The sequence below is a fragment of the Hemicordylus capensis genome, chromosome 1, assembly GCF_027244095.1.
Source record: "Hemicordylus capensis ecotype Gifberg chromosome 1, rHemCap1.1.pri, whole genome shotgun sequence".
Classification (NCBI taxonomy): Eukaryota; Metazoa; Chordata; class Lepidosauria; order Squamata; family Cordylidae; genus Hemicordylus; species Hemicordylus capensis.
Genome location: NC_069657.1, coordinates 128,617,572 through 128,645,367, shown reverse-complemented (window position 1 = coordinate 128,645,367; position 27,796 = coordinate 128,617,572). Strand labels below are relative to the sequence as shown.

Here is a 27,796-nt window from a genome sequence, read left to right as displayed (position 1 = left end):
AGTTAGGAGATAATGGTTAATTGCCTGGCAGAAACCTTCCCTTGCCGATTTCGATATCAAACCTCAGACCAGAAAGATGTCAAACCCAGCATTTAGTTAGCTCCAGTACAATAATTCAGCACTCTGGAAGATGAAAGGGATAAAAATGTGATAAACTGTAGATTAAAATAAGTCAAATTTTACAAAGAGTAATCTAAGGCAAAGGAACCTTATAAGTTGATTGCTTTATTGATACTGTATTATGAATGAAAAGTACAATAGGTGCAGAATTCCGGGCAGTTTGACTCTTGCATATTGAGTGTACACAAGTGAAATATTTCAAGATACATCAACACCCATTTCCCCACCCCTTCCCCACTCCCTCCCCATCATATAAAACTTGCAGACAATAATACATAGGACAAAAAAAAACAAAAACAAAAAAACCCCACACACAGAGTTTTTAAAAACAACAAAATACAATTCTTCCCTTCATTTAGTGCAGAGGCAGCTAGGTCCATCACCAAAAGACTGAGCCTTTGCAATCAGGCAGGATGAAATGAATGAAGCTGTTATGGGACAGTAAGACAGTGGAACTGGTTAGGGGGACCATGCTCCATCCCTCAGGTGCTGTGGCTATGCACTGAAAGGAGGAAGAGAACAGACTAGTATGTTTTCCAGCAATATTCTAATGTTCATTTTAAAGGGTGGGTTCCCCACACCCTACCCTGCCCCCTGCATAATATACTATAATTTGTAAACTTATAAAATGCCACAAGAATCAGTTGTGCTACACCAATGATGGGATTTTACATCTATCTCCCAGTGGATTGTGCTCAGAGGGTCTTCTCCTATAACATTAACACCCTTTCTCTCCCTTGTAAAGTAGGATCATGTAAAATTACTCCTTCGGGAGGAGTTTGTTCCCACAATAAATTTTCTGGTACAAGAGAAACCTCATCAAATTGTGATTTTGATCACTGCAACAGAAGTCCTGAAGACATCCACATCCTTCCTACCACTCACTCAAACATTGCATGCCTTAGTACAGGTTATGCAAGGTCTTCTGGGCCAGTTTGATTGAATTATTTTCAGATGGGTATTTCCAAGGCACCTAGGTGGTATGAATGACCAACTGAGTGTTCCCTTTGGTGTATTTAAATATACCAGTCCTAGAACACATCCTCTGGTTGCATTGCTGCTAGTTTTACATAAAGGATGCAGTCCAATCTTTTGCATGCTTGATGAAAGTTCCACTTCATTTAATGGCACTTATTCCCAAATAAGCAGGCATAGGACTATAGCCTTAAAGATTGCATGTGGGCCTAGAAAGGAAAGCCAACCAACAAAAATACAACCCAGCACAACACTCCATAGTTTTGCTCATCTTACGGCTTTTAGAGTATTCTTGCAAGTTGCAGCTCAACTTCCCAGCTGAGGCCTGGATCTGCTCAAGAAAATGACTCAGTAGGGGCTCTCTCTTGAATCAAAAACATGCCTCTAGCTGTAAATGTTCTGGGATTTATTATCCTAGAATTTGGGTACATTTGATTAATTTGACCTTGAATCTACAGTTGCTTTACTTTTAAGAAAAAATGTTACCCAAGCATTCTAGAAACTCTTATATCATCCCAACGGTAAGGTACATGATTACAGAATGGAAGGAGACAGCCATGAATTGGGCTCTTCTAGAACAGATAGATGGACAGTGAACCAGCTTTCAAGATGCAAATATTTCTAAGCCAATTGACAATCATACTCTCCCCCCCCCCCCCTTTTTTTTTTTTTTTTGCAGAGCCCCAAACCCATCTATTGGCTGTTAATATTTCCTCCAGCTGGCAAGCACTTAAGGGTATATTTGACTTTATGGACATTCCACTGACTTTGACTAACATTCCATAGGCTCAAAGCAAGTACATACTTAACTGCTTTGCATTATCAGGACTGGCTCTGTTAAGAATATTACAAAACTGAGTCCAGACAATGCATCAATTCCTTTTACTCTTTCATCAGTGTTATACTTTGAAGGAAGTGATCGCCCTTGTTCCTCGCTCTATCCTAGCATGTACAAAAATGAGCTAAAAAGCTTGATACTCTTGAGTGACTGTTTTACATGTTGTTGTTTTTTTAAAAAGTGGGATCTTTTGGTAAAGAGCTTCTAAGAAAGCTTTCGTTTTGCAAGTACAGAATAACATTTAAAATCCTTTTTTGTCCCTCGCCCCAACACTTTTAAACTTGGGCTGCTTTTATTTTTTTTCTTGTAAATGGTTAAGGAGGGGGGAATTTTTGTTGTGTATTGCAGTGCCATGGAAAACAAAACAAAAACAAAACCCAAAGGCTTCATGGCTCAACATTGCAAAGTAACATTAAAATTTTTTTAAAAATGAACATATTAAAAACCTACCCTTTCTTTAAACAACAGAATACAATTCAAGTAGTCTTTATGTTATTTAAATGTACAGATATATAAGGCAAAGCAGGTACAGAACTGATTAGATGTCCCCCTTTTTCTAAGTATTTGAGTATATATGATAGGGGGTATTGGTTTCCCCTGTTCTTATGGTTTGTAGATCAGACGGCGGCTAATTATGTAACATTCTATTTTGATAATCTTCTCTGCACCTCTCCAACCTAGTCCTAAGCTTCAAAGAATTGGCTGTTAAATTTCCCCATCCTTGATACATCAACACATTCTTGTTTTGCATTCAAAAGGATGGGAATAAGGAAATTCTAAAATGTCCCTCTTACACTTCAGAAATTATGTGGCAATGAGAGGACCCACCCTTTCTTCCAATTTATGTTACCATATTCCTCCCTGAATGGATCTTTTGCACTCAAGATACAACCCTCTCTTGGCAGAGAAGAAAGGATGATGCTTTAAGTGGATTATCTGTTATTGGTGCCAACATGAGGTGGCACAAAAGAAAAGAATTTCTCACCTTCCCCTTTTGACAAGGAAGGAAAGAAGCAGCAAAATAAGGAGATGGTCAGTCTTGATCTATTCTCTCCGCCACCCAAGAGGCATATCTGAGCAACAACAATTTACCTTTTTTCCAAATGTGAAGCCTGCATATACTCACTGGAATATCAGGTCAGGGAGAAGGTGGGGGGGGGAGGGGGAGAGGGAGAGAGAGAGAAGAAGCAGCAAAAAATGATGAATCCTGGTAGAAGGATGGTGACCCTCACCCTGCAAAGGCCAATGGGTGCCCTATGTACAGTGTACAGTTTCATGAAACAGAATGGGATTACTCACAAAGCGCATGCATATGCCTTTGTAGCAGGCATGCTTTAGATCTGGCTATTGAAGAATGTGTGAAGGACTTAAGGAAAAATTCTTTTGATCTAAAATTCATATAGATGTATTTATGTGTTTCTGCATGTGCGTGCATTTTGTGTATATGAGTGAAACGCAATTAGCTCATATGGTCATGACCAAGCTATATTTCAGAAGAGAAAAAAAAAAAACGAACACACATCACACTTTCCTAAAACGAAAAGCTAAAAATTTCAAGTTCAGTATTCGAGATCTTGTCCTTCCCACCCCACCCTTGTAATTTTCTGGGTTCATTTTTCCCCTTCCAACTTACATTAGCACCATAACAACATTTAAACATTACAATCCCTCTTCAGTTACTACACAAAAAATGGTCCCATTAAAAATAGTGCTTTTCTGCCAAAAAAAGTTATATATAATATATATTTTATATAATTCAACTAAATCCGTGGCAAATGTGCAATGCAGACGCCGCCTCCATTAAAGTGAACTTGCGTTCACACTTTCTTTTATTTCTCTCACTTCATCGGTGATTTCAAAGGTGCAAGTACATTTGGAATTGTGTAACTAAAACAAAACAAGAATGTAGTGGACCTCGTAATTTCTTCTTTTTTTTAGAGCGTGCAAAAAAAAAATCCCCTCAAACATATACTGTGATTGTGGATTTTTAAAAAAGGGGTGGAAATGAGGCCAGAAGCTAAAACCCTCATATGCCTAGCCCCCGCTTTCACTTTTATTGTCAAGAAAGACACAAAACTGGGCTTCTTTCAATTCATTTTCTTCTCTTGCTCTTTCTTCTGTAGTTGGAACAAGGACTGAAAGGCAGTGGCCCAATATTAAGTAGTTCAAGTGCCTTAACTGTCCCTTTTAAGTAAAGGCTGCAAATACTGGGTAGGAAAGGAACAAAACCAACAAATATATATTTTTTTAAAAAATTAAGGACAATGCCACAGAAATGTTGCTGCTGCTGCTGACGTTGTAATCCTGTTCTTTCTATGTCAATTGTTTGGTGTTATGGTGCCCTTTGTTGTCGCTCCTTGGAATGAAAGGGCATTCACCCCCCACACCTTGGTTTGAGAGAGATAAAAGGGTGTGGGGCCAGGCCTGGGAAATGCATCCCATGAGACTGGGGAAAAAAGCATAAAGAATCCATTTTGCAACTTGTTCATCACAGTTCACTTCTGGCTGCCTGATGTTTCTGAGGTTGTTTGCGCAACAAGAGGCTTTTGGGTAGGCAGGATAACTAAGGGATGATGGATCTTAGATTCCTCAGACTCTTGCAGTCCTTCAGTTTGCCATCGATACGTGCGGGCACGGACAATGTTGGGGACCCCTCTTTGTAGACGCTGTGAGGGCTTCTTCTGCCATACGTCATATTTTGAGTACTTGGCATGAGTGGGTTTTTGAAAGGTTTCCTGGAGGAAATGAAAGGGGGAAGAGAAATAAAGTGAGGGCTTGCAGCTGAAGAAAATTTCATTATTGATAGTTTGGACTGTTAAATTCACCATTACAAAACTTGACCAAGTTTTGGCTGCAACTTCAAATGATTATCTGCTCAGCAAAGTAACTTGTTTATTTTCTTTTTTAACAGTCTGTTCTTTCTTCACTGGTTAGTTTGAGGGCTTCTTTCAATGTTCACAATAATGATTTAGTATTGTTTTTCCTGCCCAGGCTGAGTACATTCTTATTACCAGTCTAAAGTATCTTAATGCTGTGTTGGGATAAACACAAATCACTTTCAGCTAAAGGCATCTTTCCTCAAAAGCTTTGCTGCACTTTATAGATACCTCTTAGCTACACGCCAATATGCTCCATAGAATCTGCTTTTTAACACAACTAACATGCAACTCTTTTGTTATATTTATGTTGTTTCTGCAACTCTTCAAACTCTTATGCAGTTGTGGTTGTTCCCCATGCAACTCTAACATGTACTACATAGAAAAACCTCCACGTACTTGTGTGTAGGACAGAACAAAAGCAGTGGATAATACATTGGCTGTGTATTATATACATCAAATGGCCCACAGAGTTAAATGATTTCCTCCACATCCACAGTGAGCCAGCAGCAGAGATGAGCAACATTATGAGGCTGTTTTCACGACCAGCCTAACCCTGCCTGGGCTGCCCCAAGCAAGGTTAAACTGGTCATGAGAAGCGGCGGGACCCTTGCAGACCCCTCCACTCGCCACCTGCCTAACCCCCTCAATAAACCCAGCTTTTAGCCAAGGTTAAGGGTGTTCTTGCACCCTTACCTCAGCTATCAGGTATTGTGTATCATGCAGCCCAAGGAGTCACAGAGATGGGTGCCTAGAGCACCCATCTGATGGGGGAATCCCCAATGCAATGTGCATGTCATGCATTGCATTGAGGGATGCCTGGAGGCCAGAACACGCTATGTGGGTGAGTGGGAGGCATGCTGATGGAGGAAAGTTCAGTCATCTGAGGGGAAGGTAGGTTAAGTGCAGCCTTCCCTCTGTGCCATCCCAGCCCACCCAGGATGATCGTGTGACTCGCCCCTATATGTCGGTTATTTAACAGCCTCTCTCCCATGGCCTAGCATTAGCCTTGCCACACAAAGGCTGTAACACTATGCACAGCAACTGAATAAGTGGCATTCAATTCAGTGGCACTTATGTCCAGATAAATATGGATAGGAAAAGGTTGCATGTCAAATTCAACTTCCTAGCAAGCAATGGAGATATTGGAGTTATGTCCAATTCTTCCTCCTTTTTAATATTCCAGTTCTGCTGTTTCTGTTAACTCACAATCAATAGACATTTTAAAATATATATATAATTGAGCATTTTTTTAAAAAAATCTACATCTAACAGAGATGACACTTTTGCTGTTAACTGCAAAAGTGGCAGATTCTGAAGATAAGGTCCCATGGGTTTTTCCCCCTTTCAAAAATGCCTTCTATAATTCTGATACTATCTTCACTTACCTTGTTTAGTGCTGGTAAGACTACAAGAGATGATGAGAGGTCCCGCTCTGATTTGACAGATTTTGCACAGTAAGTTTCCAAGAGATTGAGATCACAGCTCCGGAAGCAGCATTCCTCCACTATGCCACGATTGAGTCTTCCTCTGTTTCTGCCCACTGGTCTACCTGTGCGCAGAAATGTAATGTTAAGGTTAGAAATGGAAAATCTGGATTTCGCTGATTGTAGTTTGTTTGCTTTAAACAAACATTTTCTGCTGTGTGCATCCTTTCTGCTGTGTGCAACCAAGCTGCCCATCTTTTTGCTCATGGTGCCTCCCAAGTGGCTCTGTTCTATAGGAAATCTTGTACATTAGCATGCACAAACCAGAATCAAGTGTGTGAGATTGCAAAATTAAAACTTGCATAGTCTTGACTAGTCTGTGCAATTTATGGTGGCCCAGCTGAAGTTTTATAAATCTCCTGTCTTTACTACCTGCCAGGGATTGTAACAAGGATGGGGCTGGCAAACTAGAGGGCTTGTTGGTTGTTTGGGGGTTACCTAGTAAATGCCTGTTCTAGACAAAGAGAGACAGACAGTATCAAAATGTTAGCAAAGAGATAATTTTAACTCTCCCTTGAAACATGGATTTTTGTGTGTTTGTCAGCTGATGCATAGACCTTTCATGTACTGATAAAAAGTAGTGATGCCAAGAACCAAAAGGATTGCCCTACTACCTTCAAGCAACTGAATCCTGACTAGTCGAGAAAAATGGTGTTCACACACGTGCACGCTGAAGGAAAGCACAATAGACAATGACAGAAGATACTTAACAAAGCACTAGTTTTGAGGTAGAGTTTTTAAAATAACCAGCTCTGAGTTTAAGGCTGCAGTCTGAAGTCCATTTACCTGGGAGTAAGTCTACCTGAACATATGTACACACTTGAATAGGATTTGGTTGTAAGAGTGCTTGCTAGATTAGTCCCCATGTAAGTTTAACAAGCAAGAAATCCATTAGCATCATTTCTGCTACTAGCATTTCAGTCTTCCTTCCCTGAAATAAATATTAACTTTTCTACATCAATCATCATCTGTTTTCCCTTTCACAGTTGCTGCCAAATATTTCCTATGGCAGGCCACATTTCTAATTACATAATCTGACAGATTTGGCTTTGTCCAGAAGCCAATATAGCCTTCCTTTTGAGATTTCTTTTTCTCAGAAAAAGACATTCCCTATAAGAAGCTACCACAGGTCACAATGACTGAAAAACAGTGAATTTCTAGTTTAAAAGTGATAGTCCTGATAGTCTGAGCATTTGTTCCAAGATGCAGTTTATATACTGTCGGAAGAGAAGTGTCCCCAACTACTTAGCCTCTGATGCAAGAGTCACACACAAATAAATAGTGATATAATACTGCCAGCAAAGGAAGATGGCATGACAAAAGTGGCCTCTGGTAGGAGCACATAGTAGTAGTCATCGTCATCGTAGTAATTAATAATAATGATAATAATAAGTATTTCAATAAAACCTTAAAATATCCAAAGGCTAAGCCTTACAACAGTCCTACAAGGACATTAGTGTTATTTTCCCCTCCTCTGTATTTCAAATGGAAGAGGGCTGTGGCTGAGAGAGGAGGAGATTGCTTAAGGACACCTCATGAGTTTGTGGCAGAGATGAGAACTGAATCAAGGACCTTCCGGTTCACGGCTCAAACACTGAGCACTATGCTACACCAGCAGTCAGTAAAGAGTAGACCTCTCAGGCAGTGAAAGCTTTCAATTTTGCATGCCAGTTCTATTTTTTTCATTGTTGAGATTTATTTCCCTATTGGAATAGTGCACAAGGGGTCCCTGGCCAGAGTACTGGCTGGCTCAGACCTGCTCAGTTTCAGCAGTAAGTTGTTGCAGAAGGCACCTGCAGTCCATTCCCTTTCATGTAGTCCTTTGAACTTCCTCTCAGAAGGGCCAGGGGTCACATCCACCTAGTCTCAGCACCCTACACCCAGAGCAAAGGACAAGATGTGTGCAGATCATGGCTAGACACTGATTTGTCCCAGTGTCCGAGTTCCACCTTAATTGTTTCTTTCCCCTCTCAAATGAATTGCAACCAGCCAATATGACTGTAACAACTGACTGGAGTTATCAATAGTGCAAATACACTTGTGCAAACTGAGGAGGAAGTGGTGTGTTTGTGTATCATATAAGGACTTATGTGCCACACTTCTGAATAATTGTAAGATACTCCAAAGCCTGCACCCCTTTCCCTCACACGCCCCTAACCACCACTTCTGTTTGATCAATCAAGCACCAGGCCAAGTGGAAGAAGATTTTGGGTGTAAACAATCCTCTCTTCCCCTGTCAAAGGAATGTGGGCACCAACAAGAGGGCCTTTGTCAGATCGCTGGGCAACAGCAGCCATTGTTCGAAACCCCTCCCCCAAAATAGCTTCTCTTCCCCCCATCCTTGTCTTTTTCCTAGTGTTATTCTGAGGGAAGCAGGGAGAGAGAGAGGGAGGGAGGGGGAGAGAGAGAGAATGTGCTTTGTCAGCATAAGTGGCTAGAAACAGCTAAATTCTTATCAGCTGTTGGAAAGGAAGAAACAGGAGCTGTTTACGGAGAAGTCAGACGCCTCTCCTCTTTCCCCCACCCCACTCCCTGCATCAAACTCTTCATCTCTCGCATCCCTAGTCCATGAACACAGTTGCAGGACTCTCTTCTCTCCCTCACCCTGCAATTTCTGAAAGGTTTTTAGCCACTGTGCCATGGGCCCATAAATGTGTATCACCATCCTGCATCTTGTAACAATGGTTATATTGGTATAAAAGCAACAGAAAATGTTGCTTCTTCTATATTTCCCTTAAATCTTTAACACTGATTCAAGTTACCATTTCTTGCAAGTGTTGCTTACAACAAACATAATTTGAATTTGCTGTTGATTAACTGCTTCCTAAATGTGGATATTTTTATCTGATCATCTCCTTCCACAATGCTGCTTTCGGGTCTTCCACCAAATAAGAAATAGCACTTAAGCATCTGAGAGCCGAGATCTCTAAGGCTCAGCATAAGTCTGACTTCAATGGGACTATGATGAATTGCCCCAGCTGGGGTCCTGACCTTTAGTGGTTTGGGACATAGCTACAGATTAAAGAGTTTAAGCAGCAACTTCCCCTCCAAAATGTTTACAGAAGGCGACTTCAGACCACCTACAACATAGGTAGCAAGGGAATGAAGACATATTGTCTAGCATCCAAGGGTATGACAATGAGTTGTACAGCTTTTGCCTATCTAGATTATGCTTCCTTTTGATTGGTATCTCCTTTAGGGCTGAACTGAAGCATATCTCCCATCTTGTATCAGTGAAATACAAGCACACTTGTAGCTCACTGACTACCTCTTTTTGTCCATGTCTCAAAAGGTAACATCAGAACATGATATTTCTAGAAAACAATATTAATATAAAAGAGATCGCCTTAGGCAGGGATCTGTTTTGGAACCACTTTCAAATCAGGGAAATTGGCGAATGCCTTAATAGCATGTGTTGAACATACAAAGACCATGAATATTTATATACCACTTTTCAACAAAAGTTCCCAAGTGGTTTCCATTGATATACATAAATGAAATGGCTCCCCATCTCCAAAGGGCTCAAAATCTTAACAAAACAAAACATAAGATAGACACCTGCAACAGCTACTGGAGGGATGCTGTGCTGGGGATCAACAGGGCCAGTTGTTCTCCCCCTGCCATATAAAGAGAATCACCACTTTTAAAAGGTGCCTCTTTGCTCAGTTGGCAGGGGACATAATCCCCTAAACCTGGAACCACCACAGCACACATTTACATATAGGATTAGGGGACAAGGAAGCTCTCCACATGAGCAGTATGGAGAGCTGGATGGGGTTAGGCGGGGAGAGCGGGCCAAGCCCGCTCTCCCCGCACACAAGCACCCGTGGAGCCCTGAGTGGCCAGATCGGCCTCCCACATGATTACCGACTCCATCATGGAGCCGGTACGGCCTGTGGGGATCGGTGGCCGCCCAGCCCCTGGAAGTCCCAGGATGACCCGCACAAGGGTGTGGGGCATCCTGGGGAGACCCCCAAGACTGGGAGGCTTGTTTAAGCCTCCCGGTGGGGGTCTCCTCACAATCACCAAAATGGGGTTAGCAGAGCGTTCGCTCTGCTAACCTCATTTAAGCGGAGCACATAAGCGGGCTACCTGCTGGGAGCCACAAGGCTCCTAGTGGTTCCCACAACTGCAGGAAAGTGGGCTGGGCTCCCTTAGCCTGATTTCCTGCGATAGTGAGAATAGCCTCAAGGATTTGAGAGTTCAGCTTCTGGGCAGGCTTTGAGCCTACCCTATCCCTCTCGTTAGACGTTAACCACGGCTTTCAGTCCATATGCTTTTAAAATCTTTGGACCTGTGGGAATTCCCTTTACAATCCTTTCTGATTTAATTTTCAATAAAACACGAATGAAATAATGCCACAGAAGCATAGAGACAGAGCATGCAATACAGACTTCCAGATAACAAAAGTGTTTATGTATGTTAACGCATTCATATGCAACATGAAAGCCCTATTCAGACGTTATGTTATACGTCTATATGTGTGAATTACTGTACATGTTAAAAAGTAGGCCTGGGTAGAGGCCTTCAACTGCAGGGTAAAACAGGAAGTATACTACTGTATGTGCATTGAACATAATGTGTAAACCTTTTAAGGTTCTGATCAGCAGAAAGTTGAAACAGGGTTGGACTGAAATCTTATGTTCCAACATAGGCCTAGTGGCTGGCCGTGGGTAAATTTTTATCTCGGCTTCAGTTTCTCATCAGGAGCAAATGATCTGACATTGGTAGTTGCGAGGATGAATGAGGTAACTAAATGTGGCGCACTGGGACTCTAACATATATCAGATCAATACTCCATATCTTGTGGACTGGGAGATTCATTGCCTATCATTGCTTCTGAGCAGATAACTGAGGTTCAGAGAAAGGTAAGAACATTTCTCACTTAAAGTCTTCTCACTAAAAATCTGGGTGGTGAGTAATATGTTTAGGTTCAGGAATGGTTGCTGTTTTTAGATTTTTATTTATTTTTTACTATGGACAAGAGGGGAATAGAAAGACAGGGAGAACAAACTCCCCCTGCCCCCTCTTTATCAGTTTTTAGATGTGTGGTTCTACAAAATTAGTGGCAGCTTTCAGATGTGTGGCTGGACTGGAAACAGCTTGTTAAAAGATGATGCTAACTTGTATCCACTTGTTATCATTTTAAAAGTATGACCTCTATGGACTATGTTATTATTGATATTAGCAAAGAAAATATTTCAATAAATTCTGAATTAACAGGAAAATATCTACATAGGAAAATCTACATAAGTTTTTGTTCTTAGGAGAGGGAGGCATCAAAAATAACCTAACACAAATCCTAAACCTAATTATCTGAAGAAAGGTTCACAAAATAGAATTTTTATGGCTGGAATTTATTCTAGATCACACATTGGAGCTCATTTCGTGATCGGTGAGAAGAGCACTGGAGTGGTCTGCGGGGAAGGTGGGTTTAATTTACCTTCCTTGCAGATGATCTCTGTGTCTTCCCTGGGCAGGAGAATCACCTGCCCAGACAACTGGCGGCTTGCCCGGCAGTTCTAGGGGTTGGGGTGCCGTGAAGCACTGCCACGTGTCCCGTCCCCCCCCCCTGAAGCTCCAACAATGCATCACGTGAGTGCACGGTGCATTATTGGGATCTCACCCACCCCACACCCAAGTGTGCCAGCCAGGGCTGCAAGCACCCGCAGCTGACACACGATCAAAGCTCCCTTTCCCAGTAATTCCTGTATTATCATGCCTTATTTCACTGTTTGGCACAACACATTTTTTATCCAGGTTAAGGAGAAGTTCATATTCTTTGACTTTAGCCACATTCAAGGTAAAGCACCACTAAAACAAATTAAATTCGATTTTTTAAAAAAAGGTTTCTTTATCTCTAGGCTGTTTTTTTCCAGTCAAGTATAACTCTGATAGTGAAGCACAGAGTTCTAATCTTGGCTGACTCCCATTCCTAATCTAGCTTGATTGCATAACAAGCAGGCACAAAAACAAAGTGTGAAGTAATTAGGCCTTGTGCCCAAGAGAGCTTTTGTCTCCCAAGCCTTCAGCTAAACAATGAAAATCAATGAAGTAGGAAGTCACAACCAGTAGTATTATCAGGTATAAACACTGGGTGGAATGAGGATCACTTTTTTTTTTTAGAGCTATGAAGTGTAATTAGTAAAGAATGTACTTTGGTACAGAGGTGATCCTGATGCAGGATTTAAAGTTCCATTTAACACTCTATCCAAGAAATTGCAAACTGTATATGCAAAACCACTTGTAGACCATGACCATGTGGAAAAGCTGGGATAGTACAGCCTATAAGAGAATCTCACTTCAGCCACAGACTCACTAGGTAGCCGTTTTAGCTCAGCCTCAGCAAAGCAATATAAGGACAACACAATGCAAGCAAAGCAATATGAAGACAACACTGTCCCATCTTACAGGGCTGGAGGAAGGACTGCTGAAAGTCTAAAACACAATATATAAATGCTAGTTATTATTATTATTATTATTCTTGGTGGTGCACATGTCAAGTCTGAGCCTGTGTATGTTTTTCAGAGAGGAAGTGGGCATCATTCCATCTATGTAAAATGGGATACTTACTGAAGTAAAAACCCCTATCCCCACAGACGAACTGCAGTGTGTCCACCAGCTCTCCACCACAGAGGGTTTCAGCAGGGCTATATGCAGAGGCAAAATCGACTGTGTATGCCAAGAAGGTGAGTGCAAGCAGCAGTATCCGTCTAGAGGTACACATCTTCTGCACCTAAAAAACACATATACAAAAACATTGATCATAAAGGTGTTCTGTGTTATCTAGTCAGCTATGAAAACAAAATATGGGAGCAAAATAGAAGACTTTAAATACCACAAATGATTGTTAAGAGCTCTTGAAAATGACCTCCAGATTGTTTGCTAGAAAGCAGTGCCTCCACATGACCAAAGAGGTAGAGGGGGCTGTAGGTCAGTGGTAGAGCATCTGTGTTGCAAGCAGAAAGTACCAGGTTCAAACCCTGGCATCTCTAGGTAGGGCTGGGAAAGACTGAGAAAGCCACTGCCAGTGAGTGTAGACCAGGCCTGCTCAACTTTGGCCCCCCCATCTGTTTTTGGACTACAGCTCCCATAATCCCTAGACAAGGTGGCCAAATAACCAGGGATGATGGGAGTTGTAGGCCAACTTCTGCAGGAGGGCTAAAGTTGAGCAGTCAGGTGTAGACGATCCTGAACTAGAAGGACCAGCTGTGTTCTACTAAGGCAACTTGAGGTAGCATTTACTTCTTAGTGGGAAAAGTACACCTTCCTCAGCTATCATTGTTCTTCACAAATGAAATATCAGTCAGCCACAAGATGGTCAAGTAAGAAAAACAAGATTGGCAATGGATAGTTTTGAAATACTAGGGTTCACTAGACTATGGCAATACTTAAGGTGTGCATATTCCAAGAAACATAAAATGTTTATTGAAGAAGCAGGAGTAACAGAGCTTTGCTCTGCAGCCACCTCTTTTAGCTTGTTTAGATGGTTCCACTGAAGGGCTCTGACACCCAAGTCCAGATTCAGGCCAGCTAAGGAAGGAAATGCTACTTGTATTTCCATACAAAAATGCAAGAAGCTGCCAGCTCCTGGGATGTAGTAGACCAAATTATGAACTCTTTGCTTCAAAAAAGGTGGCAGGGGTAAAAGCACTGCCATAAGCACCTTACCTCTCCTTGCCTCAAACTAATGCTGAGGAATATCAACACTTCTTTCTGCTGTGACGGATTTCTATATTAATATTTCTGACAACTTTAAATCAGATTTTGCACCATTTTCATAGAAAAGACTGCAGTTCCTCATAATAGCTAGCTAATGTATGGTCATTACAATAGCAGAAGGCAGACAGAGTGACCTTTTGTAGAGTTGGAATGAATCCCACCAGTGATCTAGTTCAATCTATTTCTGGCTTAGCCCCAAGCTTTCTAATGTGACCCTAGACAGAGTCCAAGGCCATTTTTGTATCCATTAATCTGTACTACCTATCCTGGATTACCAGCTTTCCAGTAACCTGTGGTATGTTCAGTCCCCAGTGGGAGAGGCAACCTAACTTTTTAAAGCAGTTACTAGTCCCACAGCATGAGGGGGGAAATATTTGCTGTACTAGGCAGGGAAAGCATGGTAATGATCCAAAGATATATTTCTGGTTTCTTACTTAAAACAAATCATCCAACTTGGTCTTGAATCAAGTGTTGTTTGTTTCAGAACATTCATCTTAAATGTATGACTCTGACTCCAGCCTTTCCTCCATACCCAATATATGATTTTGTTCAGATTAAGCTGCAGAAAAATCTATGCGCAACTATGTGTCAATTCATGAAAACTATCAACAGCTAGTGAAAGCACTATCTTTGCCCAAAGTAGTTTCAGAATCACCACCGCTGGTGTGAAAGATAAAAATATTTTATTAAAAGTGTGTTGATAGAGACTTAGTAGGATTCCCCGTTCTTCCCTTATTTTACCCATTATATACTCCTGAAATAGCGCAAAAGGGAAGGAGATCTCATCTCATGGTAAGCATGACTTATCTCTTTTGCTAAGCAGGGTCCGCTTTGATTGCATATTATATATTGTTATTTATTTATTTATTTATTTATCAATCAATCATATTTATATACTGCCCAAAACACAAGTTCTCTGGGCGGTTTACAAAACAATAAAAACAACCAGTAAAAAGATTGAAACATTTCAACAATTAAAATTTAAAAAGTTAAAACTATTAAAACACAATTAAAAAAGTATCTAATTAAAAGCCTGAGTGAACAAATGCATCTTGACTGCCTTTTAAAAAGTTGTAAGAGATGGGGAGGCTCTTATTTCAGCAGGAAGCGTGTCCCAAAGCCTCAGGGCAGCAACGGAGAAGGCCTGCCCCTGAGTTGCCACCAGATGGGCCAGTAGCAACTGCAGACAAACCTCTCCTGATGATCTCAATGGGCGGTGTGGTTCATAGCAAAGAAGATGTTCTCTTAAATACCCAGGGCCCAAGCTGTTTAGGGCTTTATAGGTTATAACCAAAACCTTGTACTTTGCCTGGAAACTTATCAGCAGCCAGTGTAGATCTTTTAAGATAGAAGTGATATGGTCTCTCTGAGATGACCCAGAGACCAACCTGGCTGCTGCATTCTGGACTAACTGAAGTTTCTGGACTATGTACAAAGGCAGCCCCACATAGAGCACATTGCAGTAGTCAAGTCTGGAGATGACCAGCAGATGTACTACTGTTCTGAAGTCATTTAGTTCAAGAAATGGACACAGCTGGCGTATATATGAATGGGAGACCACATGCGTGAGCACTCTAAGTTATTCCCCTTAGGGGATGATGCTGGGAAGAGCAAGCAAGTTCCTCTCTGGTATCTCCAAGATAGGGCTGAGAGAGATTCCTTCCTGCAACCTAGGAGAAGCCAGTACCAGTCTGTGTAGGCAATACTGACCTAGATGGACCAAGGGTAGCTTCCTATGTTTCTAAAGTGGGGGGGGGGATATATAATGCCTATGCTTACGAATTTTCTTGCTGTTAAAGAGGCTTAAAAAGGTGAGTGTTGCAGTAGATATAACCTAAACCAGCACAACATTATCAGTTACAGCATGTATTGATTTGGTGTTGTTGCTTTAGGTTGCTCTGATTGGGCTTAAGCTACTGCTTGGTCTCTTAGGTGATTTTTGTAAATGTAAGGAAGCTTGGCTTGTATAAAGCTATTAAATTCAAACTGGCAGAATCAATGTAGACTGCCCTGCATTAATCCTAGCAGGTATAATGTCCTTCCAGAATGCCCAGACTTTTCAAGAAGCTGACTTCAGTCAGCAACAAGGACCTGGTTTCAGCATTTGGGGATTGTTATCCTATATTATAAATTCAATTATTATCAATTCCACCCCACAGCTGCCACCTCTACTAAAGAAAATAAAAACTAATGTTCATGAATTCATTTGACATCTTGGGATATGTTAAATTCACCTTGGCTAATGGCCAAATTGGATGTGATGTGGGAGAAGAGTGAAGAAGATCTTGCACAGGTTAACAAGCAGCCACATTCAGATTGGGACTACTGCACAAGAAATGGGGAGTTAGCCTTGCCTCCTATGACATGTTTCCTGATTAAGATCATGCCTCCCATTGCTGCTATTAACTGGAGGCAAAACATTCAGATGCGTGCAGGTGGACCTATCACTTTGCTTTTTATTATTTTTATTTATTTAATGCATATGCATACTGCCAACTATGAAAGTCTCAAGGCGGTTAACAAACAAGTAGGGATATGCGTCAAGTTCAATGTTGAACAGGTTTGACATCAAACCTCTTTGGTCTAATATTGAACTAAATTGCTCCCGGTTTGGTATCAGACTGAAACCCCCCTCTCCAGCCTGTTTGGTGGGGGGTGGTTGTTGTAAGGTGTTGATGATGATGATGATGATGATGATTAATAATAAACAATTATTATTTTTAAAACAAAAATAGTTTTAAAAATAAATTGCACTCACCACCTGGTCTAGAGGCTTAGATTTGGCCACAGAGGGTCTCCAGAAGTTCCCCCTCCCCCTGCTGGCCTCATTATGTGCCAAATCACCCTGGCCATGCAAAGGCTATTAGGCATGCACAGCGGCCTCCAAAATGGCCACCACCATGGGAGTGAGACCCGGAACAGGCTGAAGACCACCCAAACCAGGCAATTTGGCACATAATGGAGGCCCAAGGGGAAGGGGAAAACTTCTGGAGACCCTCCATCATGGCCAAATCTAAGCCCTGGGAGCGGGTGGCGGTGAATGAATTTTTAAAAAACTATTTTTAAAAAACAACAACACACAACTCATGAACCCTCCTGGACCAAGTGGAAGGGGGGGGCATGGGGGCAAAACTAAACATGCCCAGTTTGGTTTGAGTCCGTTTTGGGCTCAAACCGAACTGGGATACCCAGTCTTGTGCACTGCTGACAAAATAACTGCTTCCTCACTATATCGGTCTATGTGTTTGCTCCTGGACTGCTCCTATGTGTTTGCTCCTATGTTATATCCCTACAAACAAGTAAAAACGCCCAAAAATTCAAAAACAAAGATCTAAACATTTACAGATTCCATTTAAAACAAAAGAAATAGTAAACATTCAACTAAAAGCCTGGCTGAACAGAGGTGTCCTTAGTGTTTTCCTAAAAGCCACCAAGGACAGAGCAGCTCTAATTTCAACAGAAAGTGTGTTCCACAGCCCCAGAGCAACTATAGAGGAGGCTCACCTCTGAGTTGCCACCAGATGAACTGGTGGCACCCTCAGGCGAACCTCCTTTGACTAGCTTAACAGGAGGCAGGGTTCATAAGAAGGTGTTCTCTGAAATACTTTAAGGTTTAGCTTTTCATAAAACTAATTTTCATAAAACTAATTAGTTTTCATAAAACTAAACTAATTTTCATAAAACTAATTTTGCTTTCCCAAGTGCTCATGGTGATATTCCAGAAGCTGAAGGTAGGGAACCAATAGCCCCTTTTTATGTAGCCCCCACAACCCAATGGTTAATCCATTTGAAGCTGAGCAAGGGGAGAAATTCTGACAGGTGGTAAGAGAGCCAGCATGGTGTAGTGGTTATAGTGCTGGACTAGGACTGGGGAGACCCAAGTTCAAATCCCCATCCAGCCATGATACTAGCTGGGTGATTCTGAGCCAGTCACTTCTCTCTCAGCCTAACCTACTTGACAGGGTTGTTGTGAGGAGAAACTTAAGTATGTAGTACACCGCTCTGGGCTCCTTGGAGGAAGAGCAGGATATAAAATTGTAAAAAATAAAAATAAATAAAATAAAGAGCCCAATGAACTTAAAAACAGCAACCAGTGTTGCCTAGCTTTCTCTTAGCACTATCTGTGTTAAATCAGTCTTACTCCAGATGTAGCAAAATTATTACTGAGCTACCTGCATATTTGCAACGTGTCCTAGGGCAACGTCTAGAAGTATACAGGTATTAGGCTTCAGCACTGTTCTACATTTGATGATGAAGTTTAAGGACAACCAGTAATCCCAACCCCCAATTAACTTCTGCTTCATGGGCAAGCCTCAGATAGTTAGCTTAACCACCTTGTCATTGACCCTAGTCACAGTCAATTGATCAATAAGGGATTGCTTAATTTTTATGTTTGTCAAACTCTGACTAAACATATTTGTTTTGTTTTTCCCCAGGAGGCCTCAAATCTGGGAATTTCTCTATCTGTGTCTGAGCTCACAAGTTCTTGGAAGAAGCCCTGATAAGATCTACCTCCACTTCTCCAAAGAATATTCTCCCTTCCCCACCACTCTGTGGGGTCACCACAACAGTAGGTGATGTGGCACTTTAAAAAACACATACCCACGTTTTTAAAAAAAACAACACCCACACACCACTCAGCTAAGTCCACATAACAACATCTTGGCACTGCACTGAAAGATAACCACACAGAGACATCCTGACTTAATGCCTCTCTTAAGCACTGAAGGAGTGGGTGAGGAGAGATGTCACCCCAAATTAAAGCTATTCACCACCACCACCACCACATTTCCCCACCTCAGATTCCACTAGACTTTTTTTCTTGCCTCCTCCTCTCTTTTGTAATAGAAAGCAATAATATTTTAAAATGAGCAGCCAGAGGGTTCCAAGACTTCAGCATACAACTGATTTCCTACACTATCAGCGACTCACTCATTCCAACCCATTCTTAAACTGTCTTTTCTTATGCCAGGAGCAAACACACAGGAGCAGCCCAGGAACAAACACATAGACAGATATAGATGAGGAAGCAGTTATTTTGTCAGCAGTGGTGATATCAGATAGTCCCCAGTTCTGTGATGGGGGGGAACCCTCCGGTTTCCTATTAGCACAGAATAAATCAGCATTTGTAAAGCCCTGAAATTTCATGTTCTCCCTCACCCTCCATGCAATACAAAGCTACCTCCCTCCGCTTTGGCCCAAAGGGAACAAACAAGATACACTTACATTATGATTTTGTCAGCGGGTTCTGATAGAAAGTGAGTGTCCTGTAATAAATGCTGCGCAAATTGAGCAATGGTACTTAGGCTGTAACGTAAACCAACACCAAAATGGATGCCTGTGTGATCCAATGCACTGTTTATTCCTGTAACCGACTCCTCCCACTTCTGAATGCTGGATGTTCAGATACCACTCAGTGGTGATGTTCACCTTGGGTTCCCCACCCCCGCCTTTCACCATCAGAGGCCAATGTAATAGGAAGCCAGGCAGAGAACAGCAAGAGAGCAAAAATGCTTGTTTACTACCTGGTGCTAAAGTGCTCCCTGATCTTTCCCACCCCCAGATTAATCTTCTGCAAACAACTAAAACAATCTTGCCTCTTTGTGTTTACTTCATTGGAGTCTATAGATGATGGGGCAGGAGATATAACAGAGGCTTAGCAGCAGGCTTAATGGCCAGCGTGTTGCCATGTGGCCAATTTGCCATTAGCCCTTGTAACCCTCCCAACCACAGCTTTAGGGCCCTGAGAGCTCAAATCTGACCTCACCTTCCACTCTCTTTGCCAAAACAGCCATCTTGAGGATCTAGTCATTAAACAGGCAAGTGGGGGGGGGGGAGCTAAAATTGCAAGGATCAACCTAATAAGGTTTCTGCATCAAAGAGACTGGTATTAGCATTAGAGATTTCTACATGTGTACTACCTGCACACATTAGCCATCAAGTCTAGACCGGTGGAAAGTGGGACGAAAAGCTGAACAAGTTCTCTCAAGTGGGTCTGAGATCACCTGGACAGATAGCAGTGCTATTTAGAGAAGCCAAGGGTGTGTGTCACATGTGAAATTGTGCACAGGACCATGGGAGGGTGAGGTGGGGGGCAAACCTACCTTCCCACAGACAATTTCTGTACTCCTCTTTGGCACATGAATGCACCCCCACATGATCTGTGCTGCTCCCAGCAGTGCAGATCCCTGGAGGCCAGGAAAACGGGTCCTGGCCTCTAGGAATCCCTAAATGTGCATCTAGGGATTCCCCCATGAATCAGGTGCTCTAGGCCAGGGATTCTCAATGTTGGGTCCCCAGATGTTATTGGACTTCAACTCCCATAGTCCCCAGCCAAAGGCCACTGGGGCTGGGGATTATGGGAGTTGAAGTCCAATAACATCTGGGGACCCAACGTTGAGAATCCCTGCTCTAGGCAACTGACTCGGTGTATGCTTGGGCTGTGTGTAGCCTGAGCATACACACAACCCCGGACCTGGAGTAAAGGGTTCACTTGCCCTGGAGTAAAGGGTGCACATGAGCAGCCCTACACAGGTAGGGCTGCCCTAACCTGGGTAGGGCTGGCCGTGTGCACAGCCTCTGTGTTTCCAACTAAATGTGATTATTCTTTAGCAGCACCAGAATCTCTGGGAGCTCAATGGTTCTGCGCACATAGTGGCTTTTCCACAGAATTATATCTGCCTGTGTATATGCATGTTAAGAGGTACAAATTCCTTTGCCCGAGACATATCAGAAGACAGGACTGCTATGGTTATTTTAAATTATGGTATTCTTTTTTTTTTTTTTAAGTACACACAAAAAATGATGTCATTTTGTTGCTGCAATTGTTTTGCAACGGTGGACCTTGAATCTTGCTGAATCTCACACCCAACCATCCCCACACACTAACTAAAATCTCTTTGTTTCCTATGATTATAGTTTGAAATGATGCCCCTGTTGATAATTTTGTGGCTCAATACTCTGAAGGTTGAGAAGCAAACTAGATATTATGGCAGGAGGACTTCTGTGTCAGAGGATGGATTGTGTGGATTTCCTGTTAAGCATGGAGAGGGGATTTATAGCACAGGATGGATTGGTGGAATGCTGAATCCTTCTCCCACCTGAAACTGCTTCTCCCCAGGCATTTTTCTCCTAGTAGAGATGGCTTCTGGCCTCAGAACCCATGGGGAGAAAAATGGCAGGAAAGAAATAGTTTGTGGTTGCGGGGGAGTTGGAGGTGGGATAACACAGGCCAACATCCTGCCTCCTTCTCATCTTGCTATTCAAGTTGCCCTCCACCTGGTTTGTTTGTAGAATATTGGTGGCAGTCCAATTCTGAAACATGGATCTGTTGTCTCGTATCTAGTTTGCCCCTTAATGCTTATAAGTTGCTCAGTTTAAAGAACTTCCACAATACAGGAAATAATCTTTTCATGTGTTAGACAGCTTTAAGGTTCAGCTGTGACATAGCATGATAACAACATATGCAAAGCAACATGAATAGGGATGTTTATTATTACTAGATTTCTTGATCCTGGAATGCAAAAGTCTGATCTGATGGAAGGGTTACAGCAAAGCTAAATGCCCTCAAAGCACAAGATCAGTAACAGCTGTCATGCTAGATTTGCCACTCCAAGTGCTGAAGCACAGGCTTGCATGTTAACATGTAAATGGTCACCTATGACATGTAAGAAATGCCTCTAGATGACCAGACAGGGAAGCTTTTGCCTGCTCCCCCACTGCTGCAAAAAGTCAGTTTGAAAAATTACTAAAATAAGGCAGGATTGTAAAAATTGCTGTGAACTAGTAACTAAGCTGCAACTTATATCTGATTAATCTTTGTACATTAAAAAAGAACCTCCAATTAAATACTGAAGGCAATATATATATTTTAAGGTAATTGTTTTTAATTTAACAACTTCATGGGTAGCAGGCACTTTCTTAGAAGAGGCTTTCCTTCTTCTCTTGGACACAGGATGGAATGCCTCTCATGAGATGGTACATGCATCACCTGAAGAAGAAGAAAAGAATGTTTCCCCCCCTCCAGATCTATTGTTTTAATAATATACTAATTGATCAACTAACCTAATCAATTAGAATTCATAAGACTTAATCAGATTCTTCAGTCAAGGGATAAATTGACAAGTAATTTTTTGGACTCATCTGCAAGGCAGTGCATCATTTAAGTGCTATCAAAGGGGCCTCAAAAAGTCCATCACAAAAGGTGAAAGCAGGTAGGTAGTGCCAGAATTCTGTGCTTCCAGATATTGGTGTTGATGGTGCGGGGCGGGGGGGGGGGGAGGTAGGGTGCGGAATCCTACCTTTAACTTGGGTGGGCTGGGCTCTCCCAATACCCGCACAAAATTCCAAGAGTGAGTAGATGCTTCCTTCAGGCCAACTTCATTCAGAATGTAAATGTGAATGGCACCAAAGAAGAAAATCTGCAGAGCTTTCATTCAGATGTGTGTGTAGATTGGCTCACCCTTGCCTAACTTCCTTACACACATACATGCATGCCCTTGCCTCTGGGGAAGCAAAGCACACTGTACTGTAGCAGGTTCAGTAAGGTTTCATGCTATGGCTCTTCCTGGTTATTGTTTTATAGATCTTTTCAGGCAATTGTTTGCTTGAAGGCAGGAGGTTAGTGGGGGAGTGGGCTCCACCTAGCTGCAAACTCTCCATTCTGCCTCCCGGCCAGGCAACAGACACCTTGATCCACCAAGCCTAGATCTCTGCCTGTAACAGTCTAATGGGTTCTGCTTAGGAAACAGTTGGACAATTGTAGGGGGGTGGGGGGAAAGCTAGGGGAAGCAAACATGTAGGGAAGGAAAGGGGGCAGCTAGTCCTGTTTATTCATCCCACTAGGGTATAAGTGTACTGCTTGAACTTTGGTGTGGAGCCCAGGGGAAAAAAGATTTATTGCATTAAATAAAAAAGGAAACATAATCTTGCTCGACTTTCTAAAGGCATCTGGCAGGAGACAGGAAAAAGAGATTTATAAGCCACTCTCTTCATGTAGCTGACTGGTCAATTTTAGTTGCCCAAGTTAACAGCTTATTCTTTATTGCCCCCTCTTTCCTTTCTGCATTTTAAAACCTTAAGAAAATCGGGGGTGGGGGTGGGGGGTGGAATGCTTCTCAACTGCTAGTGAAGTCAGAGACCATGGTGGCCGGAGTACACTTGTGGGCAATGCACAGCTTAACCTACCAGCCCCATGTTAGATGATGATTCAGACACCCTCCCTTGCTGTCTCCGCCAATTTTAAAGCATCTTGTCTCATTCATCAGTTTTCAGATCTTACTTGCCTCCTCCTCAGTCCATTTCATGCAGCTGATGAAACAGCCTCTTGCCTTGAAAAGCTCTTGCCCAAGATACAGCAGATAGTCTTTAAGCTGCTACAACACTTACAATTATTATTATTTTTATAAAAAGAACTCTGCAATGTAAAGCAGAAATCATGTTCCTGCTCTCGGCAGGCAATGAGGTCATTCACACAACCAACAACTGTGTTCTCCCAGGTTTGGAAGCTGTGTGTGCTCTCAGTCCTTGGTTATGTGGAAGCAAGGTAGGAGGAAAAGCTACCCAGGTTTTCCTTCTAACTTGCTTCCACACAATTGAAAATTGGGAGCACACACAGCTCCCAAACCTGGGTATAACACAGTTTTTGAATGTATGAATGACCTCAATGTCTCTGTGGCACTCATTCCATTCGGGACTTAAAAGTAACTTGTAATCCTTAATTATAAATCCTGAATCTTCACGCCACAAAGACCAGTACTTTTACAGAGCCATCTTAGACACCTAAAGTCCAATTGATCTCCCTGGGCTGCTGGGGATCATTCAACAGGTTAAATGGAGCTATTATAGTGAATGACTTTCTGTGTAAACCACAGGTAAACAGCTTTTCACTTTAAAGAAAGTTACTGAGATCAACTGCAAGTTTGGCCAGAAATGAGGTTCCAGTTGCCCAGGTCTTTATTGAGGGATACACAGCAGTTAGGGTAGCCTGTTTTCCATTGCCCTGTTAAACATGGTAACTGTCTGTGAACCTCCGTGCCAGGGATGACTAAACTGCTCTTTAAGAACCAACAACTTTTCCTGCTGTTGACAAGCGCTAGCAGTAGTGAAGCAGTGCATGAGTTGTAAACAATCCTATACAGTAGTGCAGAGCGAAATGCCAGCCTCAGGGTTTGATGCCTTACTCTCTTCCTTCCCAACTAAGTGTCTCATTTAAAGCCAACCATGTCAACCTCCTCCCCCTTCCTTTTTTTTTTAATGCTCAGCATTCTGAGCCACACAGATTAGAAACCCTGTTAACGTACAACTGGCTGAAAGCAGTTCAGACACATCTGCTGGTACAGTTATGTTCAACTACAGTTTCCTCATGTGCCCCAAATCCCTCCTGCTCAGCAGAGTGCTAAAACCTTTCCAAGTTTCTCAAAACAATTACTCTAGGGAGAAGCAATTGGATGAGAAGAAAGAGGGGAAAATAATAATAAAAAAAATCCATACAAAGTAGAAGGCCCTATGCCAGCCGTTAACTCTCGCTCAGTTTCTGGCTTCATTTTCCTGTTTCCCCCCCCTTCCCCTCCTTCTCTGAGTTTTCATTCCTCAGAGACCTAACATGCTGCAGTGTTTTTAGAAGTGAATTTAATAACCACCAGAACTAAAGAACTATGTGTTCTTCGCACAAAATGCACAAATCTTCAGAAGTTTTTTCCTAAGCAGCTTGAGAAAAGCAGGCAATAACTTGGAAATAAAATAAGTTAGCTTAGCGTTCCATCCAGCAACCAGTACATGACCTTGTATGTCCTTACACACAGATGCAATCCAGATATCCAAACAGCATGCAGGATTTATGCCTATTTCATCTAAGCAGGTTCCAAAAAACACACACTATATAGTCAAACACAAAGCTCTAGTACAAAGCTCACCTTTGGTTAAGTCCATAACTAGTACTCCACATACAGTATTCCAGGATTACCAGCTATTTAAATTTCAGTGCTGTCAATGTGTTTGTGACCTTTGGCACACAAGAATACCCCAAGGTTACTTAGGGTTTTTTGAAATAAGTTGCAGGGCATAACACAAAGCATACATTTTTAAAAGCCATCTGCCAGCCCAGCGTCCACTAATCTGCCATTTCTGCCCAACATCAGCCTCTCCATTCATAAAACTCAAGGAGTGTTGAGCTGGGACTTGACTCCATTCTCCTCTGACAGATCTAGCTCTCTAGGCTGTATACACACCGTGCCCTTATGAATAATACCAAATGCCAATCCCTCCTCCCCAAAATCGCTGCCATTTCATCGTACAGACAGACACACAGTCTCAAGGTCCTACAGTGCGGGGATGCTACAGCGCGGGGCAACGTTTTGTCTCGGCTCTTCTCCTAATAACCTGTAAAGGCTGACAGACAGAGTACAACCCCTACATTAAGTTTTTAAAACACACACATACACACACTTGATACTGACCCATCCCTTGGGCTCCCTCTAGTGTCAATATTTGAGTATTGCAGAACGGGGAACTTAGTATTTTTCTCTCTCTCACTCTTTCTCCCTCTTCCGCAAACCAGAAGTCCACACACACCAAAGAGGGGAAAAATCAAAATGAAACTCCGGACCCGGCAGAGACGAGAAGGAAAAGACGCTCTCGCTCCACTGTGCCGGTCACTTTTGCAGACAGCCCTTTTTGCGCTAGCCTCGCTATACGTCGCTTGCATGGAGCTGGAGAGGACAAGCGACCACACAAAGGTGTGCAGCAAAACAAATCAAAGTTTCTCGAGGCTGAAAGTGGTGGGTTTTAAACAAACAAACAAAAAACACCCCTTGCCTCTCGGAAGCGAAGCTGAGAAAGCAAGCAGGACTCAAATTCCTGAGGAGAGGTAGAGTCCCCCCTGCACAGACTTAAAGAGCTTTGCTTCTTTCTTGCAATCGGCGTCCTTCTGTGAACTCGGGAGCACGCGAAGCAAAGAGCGAGCGAGCGGGAGGAGAGCGCGAGTCTGAAAACGCACTCCTGTTCTAGACGCCTAAACTGCTTGCTCTTTTGAGACTTCTTGTTATGATGCTATTGCTGCTGGTCTAGCCGCCCTACTCCCTCGCCTTGCCCTGCCTCCGATTACTTTAGAACAGGAGATAAGTCCAGGATGGTTTGTTTTTCCCCTTACCTTTGAACTGCCACAGCTGCTCTCAACTTCTTGTGTACAGATTTGGAACAAGGGTGGCTGGCTGTAGCATTCATCCATGTGGCTCTGTGCTCTTGACATGGTGATTCGGCTTTGCTGGATTTCTGGTTGTATTTGGTATAGCAAGTCCCTTCTATAGATATAAATATATATGTATATATATGTGTGTGTGAGAGAGAGAGTATATATATATATATATATTAAACAAAAGAAAAAGGGTGTTTCTTTTCTAATCTTTGTTGCCTCTTGGTTTCCAGAGTCAGGGCTGATGGGGCTCAGTTTTCCCAGTAGCAGCTATAGTCTCAATTGACTGCTCCACAACTCAAGAGACAAGACTGAGAGCGTTCACTGTCCCTTCTTTTATACACCATCCAATGGGCATGCTCAAACTTCCACCCATCAAGGTAGTCAGCCAATAAAATTGCAGAGGTTATCTAACTCTTCCCGTCCCCCTTCTTCACCTCCTCCCTTTTAACTCTCCTGAGTCTCACATTTGATAGACTAAGACTACTTTTCTCAGACATACTTTGCTTCAGGAAGAAAATTCCTATCCCCCACCCCACCCCCCTCTCACATAGTGTGCAGGGTGGGCTTCTCCTTATGGATAATGTTGCCTTTCAAGTTTGGTTGAAATGATATTTCTTCATATTCTTCCTCATCAAATATGTTTTTCCTCCTTAATTTATTTGTTGAGCAAAATAAATCCCATTGAGATTATGTGCAAGTTTTAGGATACATGTTAAACAATGGTTTGCCTTTGATTACATTGACTTAATTAAGTCTGCTTTTAATTTAATCAGTGCTCAGGTCAAGGAGACCGGGAAAGATTTCTCAAGTCATGCTGGTCATGATCCTGTTTATCACCCTCCTAGATAAGCAATCAAACTAGGTCACAACTTCAGGATGAACTAGCTACACAACCCAAGCGATGTGCAGATTCTTTCACCCTGTTCTGGGAAAGGATAGTGAGCCCAAAAGCCAGTCCCGCTCTGGTCCAGATGAAAGCATGGAGGAAACTTCCCTGATCCCATATCTTAAAAGCTACCTCCTAAAAGAAGTGTTGGGACGGGCTGCTCCTTCCAAGCACTGCTGAACTGCTGTCCAAAGGACGGGAGACTCAAGCTACATCAGTCCAGTAGGAAGCTCCCAAGAGACCCCCTGGCTCCTTAGGGAACGCCCCAGGGTGCTCACCCGTTGGATCCTGCTCACCCAGCCCTGCTTTGCAATACCCCTGTCTAAAGTTGTGGCACCATAACATGAATTCACGGCAGCAGCAAGAACAGAGGCAACCTGGAGACCCTTTCAGAGCAAGACTAATCAGCAGACAAGTTTGAACTGCATAGACAATTACTGGCCAAAAAGAACCCAAAACATCAGCTCCCCACACCCACTAAGCTCAGCAGGGAGTCTCTAAGGGGGGAAAAATAAATCATACGCAGCCCCCTAGTGGTGACCAGCCAGCACCCACCACAGAAGCTGGATGGGTCAGAAACTGTGCTGAGGCCAAATGTGTGCCTTCTAGGCCAAATGTGCCAGGGCTTCTAAAGAAAGAGGCCGGACTATGGCCTGACTATAGCATTGAACCAAAATACTGTACCTTCAGTGGCAAGCG

General features: G+C 42.5%; 1 protein-coding gene across 3 annotated transcripts; it reads right to left on the bottom strand.

Moving 5' to 3' along the window:
* Positions 1-205: 205 nt before the first annotated feature.
* On the bottom strand, positions 206-26,529 carry IGF2 (insulin like growth factor 2). Of its 3 annotated transcripts, none has more exons than XM_053284406.1 (4): positions 26,167-26,529; positions 12,870-13,032; positions 6,198-6,361; positions 206-4,668 (listed from the first exon to the last, which is right to left on the bottom strand). In XM_053284406.1, the coding sequence occupies exons 1-4, from the start codon at positions 26,263-26,265 to the stop codon at positions 4,429-4,431; spliced, it is 666 nt and encodes a 221-aa protein (XP_053140381.1). In that variant the 5' UTR covers positions 26,266-26,529; the 3' UTR covers positions 206-4,428. The 3 variants fall into 3 exon arrangements, with proteins under 3 accessions (XP_053140381.1, XP_053140383.1, XP_053140382.1); XM_053284408.1 differs by lacking the exon at positions 26,167-26,529 and adding an exon at positions 19,245-19,400; XM_053284407.1 differs by lacking the exon at positions 26,167-26,529 and adding an exon at positions 13,135-13,300.
* Positions 26,530-27,796: the final 1,267 nt, after the last annotated feature.